Raw genomic sequence first — 11,624 nt, forward strand, 5'->3', positions numbered from 1 at the left:
TGAGGTCAGAACACCATCTATCTTCGACACAAAGATCCCAAGGGGAGTTCAACCTGACATCGAAGAAGAGAAAAAGAAAGGAGCAGCAAAAGAAAAGGAGAGTCGAAGCGACAACAATCGCCAGGAGAGAAAGAGGGAGATTTAGGGAGGTTTCCGACGATTGCCTTTGGGGGAGGTGGGCAGATTGGCATTATTGGTTTCTGGCTGGCGGTCGGGAATCCCAAGTCAGTCCAAGTGGAGTGACAATACCGCCCCGTACCATACCAGCCCGTTACCAGATACTGTCCAGACTTTGAGTATTCTTGTCAATTTTACACTCTTAGTACTTACTATTACTATTACTATGACTGACTGACTCTAGAATCTCGTAGCCCACTATTGGATCTTGACTTCTAACCCGTCTCTCCATTCGTTCATTGTCTGTATGCAAAATACTATGCATGCTGATACTCACTCCTGCACCCTGCCACAGTTCACACAATAGTGCAACGCACATATTATTCTCCCCATTATTCCACAAACCCTCCTCTCTAAGCTAGGTACAAAGACCTCGTCAGTGGTCAAGCTCCCGTCCGACTTGCATGTGCAGTTTCTTCCTCTTTCTCTCTTTTCTTTTTTTATCTCATTTACCCTCCAGCGTCGCCACCCAACAATCAATCTAGAGCAGTCTTAGCCTATCATTAGCCTCACTACACAGTGACCAAGCCCTCGTGTCTTACCTTGACTGAGTGAGAGAAAAATCAAGTAAAACAAATAAAACAAATAAAAATCTCGCACTCAAAAACCAGTTAATATAGGATAAACAAACAAAAAACACACCGTGAAGGAATAATTACCAGCGCGTATGCCAGATTACCGCTTCTTACCGACGGGAAAGCCAAAGCACAGCAACAGCACGAGCCTTCTGAGGCTTTCGGATGGCACCCGTACTCCATGTACTCCATCCGACTCGATCCCTACGATTGGAAGACGGCCTAGGTAACTGGGTAACATCTTTCCCCGAACCATGGATGTCGTCGACGCGCTCCGTACCATCCAGATCCATCATTGGCAGCACATCGCGAGTACGTGCGCATTCCGAGACCCTAATGGGGCTCTTTGGGGTTAACCAACCTAATTACTTCAAAGGTCTGTCTGGATTGATTGCACGGTGGACTTGGCCGTGACCGTATGTAGTAACTCGATCCAAACCAAAAACTTGCCCGTCACAGATTGGCTAGGCCAGGGGTGAAGCAAAGAGGGACTGTGTGATATATAAGCTGATCATTGGATTTTATGAAGCGTGTTAATTTTTTGAATAATTCCAGCCACCACACCAGTAATTAGTTTAGTAGAGATGCTTTCCTCCGCGAGTCAATAATTCATTAGTTTTCGGTATCGGGGAGAAGAAGAAGAAGGGGAGAGCTCAAACCGCGTCTTCTCAACGAATCCACTCTTCCAACCCGCACGGCTGCCAATTCCGCTCCAGAGACGATGGGAAGCACAGTCCCGGTAAACTGTGGTATTAACCTTCTTATCCATCCCCCAGCCCACTTTCTCGTTTTTAGTACCTATCAGAGACTTTTAGACTTCCAGGCTCTCTCTCTCTCTCTCTCTCTCTCTCTCTCTCTCTCTCTCTCTCTCTCTCTTATGTTACTAGTATCTAATTAGTGTCTTCGTTTCCCCGTTTTCGGGTGGAGACGTATTTTGACTCGCGTCGCGCTGCAAGTGCATCTGTAACGGTCATGGCTTGCTGAGACCATTGGCGATCATAAGCTTGACTAGCAATATTAGGACCAATATACGACGTTAAGAGACTAATAACACGACGACTTCCCGTGTATGCTATCTATTGTCTATCTCTATAGCAGAGATACCTGTCATTCTATCAATATGCTCGCACTGTTCGATGAACCAACCAACCAACCCACCCCTGTTCACCCACCGCCGCGGAAATGCAGGGCTTGAGGTCTGTGTCCAGCAAAGCCACAGGGATATAGATAACGGGTATGATACCTGATAAGTATTACTGCACTCTTCTTTATGCTATTCTCGCATTTACACTTCTGCCTTGGCATCCACTTGGATGATGTGTATGGTATCTGGTTAGCAGGCAGTTGCCTTCGGATACACTTCCGTACCACTTACTGGCTAGTCATGGAGACATACTTACAGGAAGCGACACGGTACTTTGAGCCAATTGACCCATCATATCTCTAGAGACTCAGCATAACGCTTAGACACCTAGCGTCCGAAAGTCAAAATGACTCGAGAGCTAACGGACGCAGGCCTATCATGTTATACGTCGATCAGGCAGTTTACCTCTGACAGTAGCTTCCTACTAGACCTGCAAGAAACTCAAAACGATGTTCTGTCCGTGACTGGGATCATCGTTCATCATTGGCTTTACGCTCGGAGGAGTTCAGACTAACTGCTACGAGGCAATACTGCGGTTATACCAATAACCGCGCACACCAGTCGATTAGGTCCAGTCGGAACTGAAATGACTAGGGTTCTATATCAGCGTGCAGGAGGATCTGCGGCCAGGGAGCTGTCTTGCAGGGGGCGCGGTTGTCTGCAGAAATGCCAGTCTTGAGCTTACTGGTAGGTGCTGCATTGCGTGGTGTGTTTGGTTGCGATTGTTGTAGACTTGGGCTAGCAGTGAGTCTATTGAGAGATACAAGGGGGTGCTCAAGGAGCGACATTCAGTAATAGTACAATAGTGAGGAATCAATGCTCATATTCAATGAATTTCTCATTCTTTCCATACAAAGCCATTGGTTGCCGAAGACCACTACAACACAAACATATAACATACTTGAGCACAAACAGTGCTATGTACCCGTAAATGTGCAATCTCCATGGATGCTTTTTGCAATATTCATTCTTAGCTGAGAATTCTTATATGATAACCGGCACTATATGTTACAGGGAAGCGAGGCATATCCAATGCAATATTTCTTGATGTCTACATATGACACAAATGCCATTCAAGCAAAAGCCCAACATTACAGTCATGGTAAATCTGAGAGACCACCAGGGAGATCATAATCAAAGTAAATGGTGTCCAATAATCTATCACTATTTCTGCAGCTTGAATAGCAATGTAGCCCTCCTCTATCCAGCATTCATCTAACCCAATACCCTACTATCTTGCACAACTTCGAGACATCTACATTCACCATAAATAGACTCATTATAATAACCCTGCAACTATTATCTCTCATCCATCACAAGCCTAGGACATCAACATCATATCACAAGCCAATACAGAACCACGGATCCTCGATCATCCAAACAATTCAGATATCCATATCCAAGCAAATCGTAACACCCATACCCCAATACCAACCACCACCACCCTCTAGCCCCAACAGGAACTAACTCCGAATACAGCCCCCTACGCAGATACTTAGTTAACCAACAGCAACAATCAAGCCACCCCCCCCCCCGACCTCGCACATACTCGGACATATCCTGCAGCCATATTACCCATACCTACATACTCCCTCTCAGTCTTACCTTTTCTTCACCACTAGCCCTACCCCAACCTAATCCCCCAAAAGTAAGCTTATTATCATCACACCCTCAATCCAACGTGCCATCGAAACCGTCAGACGGACCGTAACCTAACACTAATTATACTATTCCTCCTGCCTCTATTGGCTATAACTCCCAGACTATACTCCATTTAGGCCGTTTCAAACTGATACCTAATCTATTGTATGTTACCTTCCAGACTAGGTTAACAGTCTGTCTGTCGTCGGAGATATATCGGCATTTTATATACTCTATAGTCACTAGTAGTTGGCTATCGGGAGGGAGCGGGTGGATGGGTGGGTGGATTCGTCATCTTTGTGCATTCTAGAACGGTGGACTTGGTATTCTATTTCGTTGTGTGGGTAGATGGACGGATGGAAGGAAGGAAAGAAAGCATGTGAATGAAGGAAGGAGGAGGAGGTGGTGGTGGTGGTGATTTTGGTGGTATGATATTCCTCGGTCCTGGGCAGGGTCTGCCGAGGTATTGATATTGGGGTGGTGTCAGCTTACAAGGGCTTGCGGGTTAGATTATGCACGAGCTGGATAGTTGTGGGGGGTTGTTGTGTCGGGTTCGGATGGTTTCTGAGTGCAGAAGAGATTGGGGGCTGAGAATGGGTATGGGGATGGGGATGGGTGGTGTAGAAGATGATGAGGTGGTGGTGATGGTGTGTGGTGTGTGGTGACAGTTTTGTTATAGGGAGAGGGTAGGATGAGGGCATATATACGAGAGGATAGTTCTATTGACTCGTGTTGAAAGGTTGCTTTGTGAATTGGTCATGTAGAATTGATAGTATATAGGGGTTATTCGTGGATGCGACGATGGTATAGGGGCATTGTAGGCTGGGTTACATAGTATGCATAGATACTGGGCGGTGCTTGGTAGACATTGACATATAAACATCTAGCATGATTGACTCTAATGATTGTTATTGCTTGTACTCTACAATAAATCTCCTAAGTCGTATAAAGTAGTGTGAAGAAATAATAGCACATGGGTCACTACAACAAGACACACTATCTGCAAAACAACAATTAATAAGCTAAAAAACAAACACCAATCTAGTCACTGACAATGTCTTAACACCTTGCTTCTCAATTTCTCAGTTAATGTCTAACAGCAATACATTACTCCTCTGATCATCACGAGGGGTAATCAGCAAGGGCACCGTAACTAGGGGAGGAGGGGAGGTGGGAAATTAGAGAAGAGATGATCCCCCTCACAGTACTACATATTGTCAATCTACTACTACAGACACTACGCTTAGCAAGTGATTATCATACCCCTCTCCGGAATATCAAGGGATAGTTACTTCACACAACATTCACAACAATAGTCAGGTAGTAAGCAGAGTACTTCGTAATCTAGAATGAAACATATTCATCCCTGCCTAGATCCCGAGTCCGACACTAGTCTACTTGAACTAGAACTAGAAGAAAAACGACGGAATACACGGAAATGAGCAGAGCAGGCAGGAACCCAAGTTCCGGCGATTTTCTTCTAAGCATAACCCATAGGATAGTGCAAACAAGTTCTTTCATCTCAGGTAGATGGTTAGTTAGTTAGTTATACCCGGGCACTCCGATACCCACCACCAACACCACCACCGGCATCTCCCCAAACCCTCGAGTCTAGCCCATCCACTCCATCCTCCTCAATTTAACTAACTCAAACAAGGCATCCTCCATCCTACAAAATAAAATTGAACCAAACCCTCAGATCAGTGGCAACACTCACGTAGATAGCTGATAACTGAACAGAACCGCGAAAGGAGATAAAAACTTAGCTAGCTTAACTAGAATGATTAGTAGCTGATCAACATCCCGTTTTCCGCGCACCCATTCATTCCTCAACCAATCCCAACTCACTTGTCCACGTACTAGTTAGTCTCAGCTTGAAAGTTAGTTTTACCTCCCCCCGTTTCCCCCTTTTTCTTGCATTCACTATGTTTTTTCAAGAACCACTGTTTTTCCTTGATTTCCAAACATCCGGTTGGTAGAATGAGGTGGGCGAAGGATCCGATTTGATTGCGAATCGATGGATGGTGTGGTGTGGTGTGGTGTGGGTGGGTGGGTGGAGTGCTTCGAGAAGGTTTTTCGAGGGATTCGATGGATTCTCTTCTTTTCTTTTTCTTTTTCTTTTGTTTTTTCTGGTGGTGGGTGGGACGGAGTTATTTTAAGACGACTGTCTGATTTTTATGGATTAGGGACTTCTAGATTTTTCTTTCACTTTTATAATTAGTACGGAATATTGTTTTGGTCTTGAGGAGGATGCGAAGAGGTCTGTCAGTAGTGATAGTTGTGTAGGTGGTCACTATGTATACAATGGCTGGCGGTGGGTGTTGTGCGTTCTAGTTCAGTTGATTGGTTAATTTATTCAATTTGTTAGTGGTATTCTAGACTTGTGCTATCATTATGTAGTAGTATTTCCGATGACTTTCCTGGATCCGGCTGTATTTACTTGGAGAGTTACTGTATGGGTCCGGGAAGCGGTTCGTTTCTTTGACTTGCTTTGAGATTGGCTTTTACTTTGTGTTTTAGTAGCTTGTTGATCGAAGAGGTCGCAGTACTTTGTTTGCTTGGTTGGGAGGGTAGCTCATTTCGTAAGGGAAATCCTGTTTGTTTGGCTGGGAGTAAATAATAGATACTAATAGTAAATGTAGGGTTTAGAGCGCGTGTTGTTGATAGTATGGGAGATTGTAGTATACTAGTGCCATGTATATGTGCCGGCGATAGAGTCGGCTCTATACTTGGTTACTTCGGTCAGGGATTCCTATAAAGGAAGTCATCTGTTAAATTGGGGGGATATATAATCGATGACATTAGTAGTTCTACTACTACTAGTTCTCATCGACATAAGAATATAACTGGTTTGAGTTTGATTGAAATATATACTACAGTAGCCTCCACAGAAACTACGTCCCGTGGGATATGCTGGCTACCGCAATATATATTTTTGCATCCAAGAATGATGATATATACTGCGACAACCGTCACATTACATAGTCCCGACAATACTCAGTTAGATTCCAGTATCTACGACTTCCCTCCCACTAACCACAAGCCCCCGATAAACCACGGAGCAGAATCCGGACTCCGTGTCGTAGCATCTGTATATCATCAGGAACCGACGGGAGCGAACCATGGAACGCAGCCGATATCCCGACCACGAACCCGACTGACAGATGGCTTTCCATGGTTTAGCTGATTGCATGTACTACATGTCTACAAAATCCTGGACTACGACACCATCCATGGAGAATCAAGCCGAACTAGGCTCCTACGATGTATACATCACTTTGTTGATGGCGCGACGCGAAACGAATAACCGTATTTGGCGGGCTCCATCGCAGCTATTGCCACCAGGCTAAAGTAACTGCCGATGTCAGTGGAACTGCTGAAGTTAGGTCTAGGGTTAGGGAAGGGCATCGCACAACGCACAAACCAGGAAAAGAAAAGCGGAGCGTTGCGGTGGAGGGGAAAGATAGAAAATTTGAAGAAAAAGGAAAGGAAAAAGAAAAAAATAGATGGAAAACTTGTCAGACGGAATTCCGGAGTACCAACCCACAGATGGAGCAGCTTATCAGCTGGAAAGAGCGGGTTCATCATTGAGTGGGTCGCTTTCATTATCGAGAATCTGCTCTTTCAAAAATTTTCATCGTCTGGGACCCGTGTCTTCTGCTTTGACACCGTATGCTCTGGAAACTTGTTGTTCATCCAAGAAGTTGTGGGACCTCTCATGACAGCAGACCATATTTTCAGTGCCATGTGTAGAAGAGCGATGCCCAACCTGATGGTATCTAGAAGCGGTCAAGAAATCCTTCCACGGGGATTCAAGATCAATCCCCAACGGCACCGAGACGGTGATGGTTGACATCCTTCACCGACTCCAGGGATGCCCGCCTAGGATATTCCAGACCGTTCGGAGATGGAGGGGCACTTAGTACGGAGCACTACTGCCTAATTACGTGACGGATGGACGGATCACGGGCGCCGCCGACCAGGGTCGATGCAAACCTCCAAAGTCCCAAAGTTGTCGGGACGATGAGCGCCAGCCGAGATAAGTAGACTTTTTCTTTCACTTCCTAGCCTGGGATGGCTGCCGACGCTTGCTAGTGTAAGGGCCGGGGTTTCGGGGAAGAGGTTCCTGATTTCCTGCAACGGTACCTGGTGGAGTTGGACGCGCCTGACTGGATCGTAGACGCCCTGTGGGAATTCAATTGAAGATTCATTAGCCATGGTTGTGGAATCCGGCGATCGACCCTTCGCGACGAAGCTGATCGACTGCATCTTTGGTGCAAAGGAGGAAATAGAACGGGTAGCTGCAGGGCAAAGAGCCAAATCTGAAAGCTAGAAGGGGGGTTTTCTCGCTTTTCGAGACTGGTTTTTGAGGTTTAGCCCCTTTTTTTTGTGTTCCAAAACGCGTGAGAAAAATCGAGTGATGATATCCAAGAGATTGGAATCCAAGCCCACCGAATCACCAAAGGTATGGAGGACACGCTCCCGCCGGAGAAAAGCGAGCCTGGATCGGAAATGATCGATCATGGTTGGGAGGATCGGTATGTACGGGAGTTTTGCACTATTGCCCCCCTCTCTTGACCCCGTGCGCCGGTCTAGGAAATCGATGCATGGTCCGTACGCAGGTGCTCGATATTGCCTGATAGATGAAACCCCAAGCGATTTATTCCCAAGTTATTGACACCCTTTCGACCAACTGGCAGGTCGTCGTCAACATCTCGCGTCGTTCCTGAACCTGCAAGCTCATAACATCCTTTCATAGATACAGGACAAGTTGAGGCGTTGACTGGGTCGGACCGCTGCATGGCTCGGAAAGTGGATCAAGCACCCAGGAAGAGATAGATAGTGAACGAATTGAATTTGCCAGGGTTCGACCTCAAGCCGAGGAGGTAGAAATTCGGGCGGCTGGACGTGTGAGAGCAGGCCGAGTGTCTGGATTTGACCTTTTCTGTTGTCCATCCTTTTCCGACCTTCTCAAAAGCGTAAGCGCCCCGACTCACCGCTTTATTCCTGCAGGCCGAGCTCCTGGCAGATGAAAGCGGTGAGCCTGGAGTACGTAAGAATGGGTTGCTCAGGCACTAATGCTGATTAGGATTCTGGGGCCTGCATCTGGACGGATCCCTCTGGGTGGAGACGCAGAATCGCTGATGCCTCTAGGGCTGTTTATCATGGGATGATGGAAGTGACTGTCTGTTTGGCTTATCGCAATCGATGGTTAGCATGATAGCAGTCAGACTATCCCAGTGTTTTTCTTTCTGTAGTTAGTGACATGCATTTGGTGGATAGCGATCGTGACCGGATTGATCCTAGGGGCATGTTGGAAGGGCGCTTCTCGGTAACTCGATAGTCGATACAATGCGCCCAGATGATCCGCAGGCAGTGAGAGCTCAAAGCACCACCCCCTCGGTCGTGGCGGTGGAAAGATAAATTAAACTGATTCAATGTTCTGGATAACTATCGGATGTATGCGATCCTCCTGGGGTACTTTTGTGCTCCCCTCATGATCATGTGCGTTTCCCTAGTAACTAACCGTGTCTGGTGGGGGTTTCCTTGAGGCCCACCCAGTGATGCCCCACTCGCGTGCCGGGATTTTACGGGAACCTTCGTGGTGGTGATGATGTTGACTATGATGATTATGATGATAGTTACTGTGCTGAGATCGAGGATGAAAATAGGCTTCATAAGTTCTGTGGTTCAGTATGAAACATTTGTATCTGAGACTATTCTAACTCATAGTCGAATCCCCCTTCCCACATCATAGATTCAGAGCCAAGTCTGGGATTGTCTGTGGTGGTCGAACCAAGGGGCCAAGGACAGGCTCGGAACTATCGTCCACCGTCATCTGACCGTGACACACTTGTACACAGTACTTGCACCGTGTAGATAGCTAACTAGTTACTTGTCTACTTCTACTTACGTATGTAATCATTCCCCTCCTCAAGGTGGATCGTTTACTTATTCGACGGAGACGCGGAACGAGGGCGCGTCTCCGAGTGAGGCTGGTTAGGCGCGACTGCGGGCGTGCAGGCAGCCACAAGTAACCTGCCCTAGGGTACCTCTGGCTTCAGACTAACTCTCTCTGTCGAAGGGCCGGATTCCCCATGCCACTTATGCAGTTGGGACTAGGTAGTCGGTCTTAGGTTGATGCATCTTCGGCTTGGATGCCAAACTGCCAAAAACAGAAACAATAGTGTTTGGGGATGATGCAGTCCTGCATCTTCCCAAGCTCCCAAGTTGGATCGCTCCAGAACATGACTTCTGTCTGCTGTCTCAAGCTTTTGCATTATCCATTTAGCGCCCAGGATGGATTGATTCGGTAGTGTTTGGTGTTCCACGAACAAGGACACCTGATGTAGCCCACCCACACGCTGGGTGGCCGAATCCACTGGATTGCTTCCAAAGTACTAAGTTGAAGGTGGGGGGAGGAGGGGAAATGGAGTTTGGCAAGCGAGCAAGCAGAATTGGAAACGAAACAGCGTCCATCGCCTTCCGGAGGGTTGTGTTTCTGACCCTTGATTTCCTTCACCTGCTGACGCTGGCTGTCGTGTTGGCGGCCGCTGGAGCAGCTGACCCTGAGCTGAAGTGGGAGGCAAACCATGCGCCATGTTTGAACCTCTGACGACCTTGGACCCAAGGTCATTCTGGCGTTCGCAGTGCATAGCACGATTAGCTTTTTCTGTCAAGATAGTGCTTTTTCCTTTTTCTTATTTTTTCTTTTCTTCTATTCTTTACCTATTTGGTCCAGGGGACATCCAATGAAGGCCAAGAGGCTTGCCAGAAATTTAGGGATGTTGGGGTGTGGTCTTTAGGCTACCGATAGACTGGGCGATGATCTGTCAAACTGAGAGACATCACATCGTCAGCAATATTCTCCTATTGCTGCGTGATGACGGGTGGCTTTTACCAGCCAAGCACGATTCATCCCCCGTCTTCTATCTGGCTTCAACTGACTTGGCAACGTGAAGCATTAAATTCAGGATGCCGCGCGAAGCTCTTGTGTTCGCGGAAGTGGTTCGCGAGCGCATTTCGCGAACCATTCTATATTTGTACTTTGTAGACGTTCGAATGAACCAACACTCGTCATTGTGACGGACGGAAGAAGGGGAACGGAGGTGAGAGGGGGTCTGGAACAACGGCAGCGCTCGATTTGAAGATCCACCGGGGCTAGTTCTAGTCGGAGTTAGACGGGCAATCCCACTCACACAAATTGGATCGCATGGAAATGAAGTCATGACCAGCCTTGCGGCGGGTGGCCGATTATCAAATAACTAGTGGGTTTATCTACGACATAAGTAGGGATTACCGGCGGTGATCCCAGTGAGCCGATTTACCAAAGAGGGGTTAAGGAAGGGTTAGACTTCACAAAGAGGGGAGGAAAGGAGGGGAGGTTAGAGGGGTTAGAGGGGTAAGGAAGTGGGTGGCGGGATAGAATACAAATGGGGTAACATGAGATGATCTAGAAGAAGGGGAAAAAAAAGGAATAAAAAAAGGGATGATGATGATGATGATGGTTGAAGATAGTTATGCGAATTATTGAAGGATGAGATGAGTACGTAGGTACGATCAGCGTGAGGAATGGGAGCCCGGTTTGGACGAATCGACCACTTGATTTGGGGTGTGAAGAGATTCCGTGGTGGAAATGAAGGGAGCCAATACACGAATCATGATGGCGGTGCGTCTCCGTGGCATTTTGACGGTGCTGGATCCCTGCCGGAGGGGCAAGGGGGGGCTGACGAGGGGCGAAAAGAAAAAATAATTTTGTAGGGAAAAAAGAGGGGACGGAGGGGAGGGGGGGCACTAATCTGTTGGCTGGACGGGAGTTTGTGAGAGACAAGAAGAAAGAGAGAGGGAACGAGTGAAAGTGCGTGTCTGCGATGGATTCTCAATTCAACCTGCAAAAACCAGTCTAACCTATTCGAGCCTGTTCCTTTTACCCCCTTCTTCTTCTCATCTACCGAGCACTCTCTTTCCCTCTAATTACTGTGGACCATTTCCATGCAATGACCAAGATACATCGACTGAAATTGTAGTCTAATGCTGTGCCCTGACCTTTGTCTACTGACAATGGTCAATGACAGTATCTACCTGTC

General features: G+C 47.1%; 4 protein-coding genes across 4 annotated transcripts; 1 reads left to right on the forward strand and 3 right to left on the reverse strand.

Annotated features, from left to right (window-relative positions):
- Nucleotides 1-1,199: 1,199 nt before the first annotated feature.
- BO85DRAFT_453221 (uncharacterized protein) lies at nucleotides 1,200-1,539 on the reverse strand. The gene has a single exon (XM_025661006.1). The coding sequence runs from the start codon at nucleotides 1,519-1,521 to the stop codon at nucleotides 1,354-1,356; it is 168 nt and encodes a 55-aa protein (XP_025511354.1). The 5' UTR covers nucleotides 1,522-1,539; the 3' UTR covers nucleotides 1,200-1,353.
- Nucleotides 1,540-6,811: 5,272 nt separating this feature from the next.
- On the forward strand, nucleotides 6,812-7,445 carry BO85DRAFT_158222 (uncharacterized protein). The gene has a single exon (XM_025654210.1). The coding sequence runs from the start codon at nucleotides 6,899-6,901 to the stop codon at nucleotides 7,388-7,390; it is 492 nt and encodes a 163-aa protein (XP_025511355.1). The 5' UTR covers nucleotides 6,812-6,898; the 3' UTR covers nucleotides 7,391-7,445.
- Nucleotides 7,446-7,500: 55 nt separating this feature from the next.
- BO85DRAFT_492256 (uncharacterized protein) lies at nucleotides 7,501-7,806 on the reverse strand (the record flags this gene model as incomplete). Its single annotated transcript, XM_025663768.1, has 1 exon — nucleotides 7,501-7,806. One exon carries the CDS (start codon nucleotides 7,804-7,806, stop codon nucleotides 7,501-7,503), a length of 306 nt encoding a protein of 101 aa, XP_025511356.1.
- Nucleotides 7,807-10,249: 2,443 nt separating this feature from the next.
- Nucleotides 10,250-11,103, reverse strand: BO85DRAFT_453227 (uncharacterized protein). The gene is made up of 2 exons (XM_025661007.1): nucleotides 10,439-11,103; nucleotides 10,250-10,375 (listed from the first exon to the last, which is right to left on the reverse strand). Exon 1 carries the CDS (start codon nucleotides 10,764-10,766, stop codon nucleotides 10,467-10,469), a length of 300 nt encoding a protein of 99 aa, XP_025511357.1. The 5' UTR covers nucleotides 10,767-11,103; the 3' UTR covers nucleotides 10,250-10,375; nucleotides 10,439-10,466.
- Nucleotides 11,104-11,624: the final 521 nt, after the last annotated feature.

The sequence above is a fragment of the Aspergillus piperis genome (assembly GCF_003184755.1).
Source record: "Aspergillus piperis CBS 112811 unplaced genomic scaffold BO85scaffold_24, whole genome shotgun sequence".
Classification (NCBI taxonomy): Eukaryota; Fungi; Ascomycota; class Eurotiomycetes; order Eurotiales; family Aspergillaceae; genus Aspergillus; species Aspergillus piperis.

What these genes read in the sequence shown, in the direction of transcription:
- BO85DRAFT_453221 (XM_025661006.1), bottom strand. Translation starts at nt 1,521, where the DNA reads ATGGATAAGAAGGTTAATACCACAGTTTACCGGGACTGTGCTTCCCAT.
- BO85DRAFT_158222 (XM_025654210.1), top strand. Translation starts at nt 6,899, where the DNA reads ATGTCAGTGGAACTGCTGAAGTTAGGTCTAGGGTTAGGGAAGGGCATC.
- BO85DRAFT_453227 (XM_025661007.1), bottom strand. Translation starts at nt 10,766, where the DNA reads ATGACTTCATTTCCATGCGATCCAATTTGTGTGAGTGGGATTGCCCGT.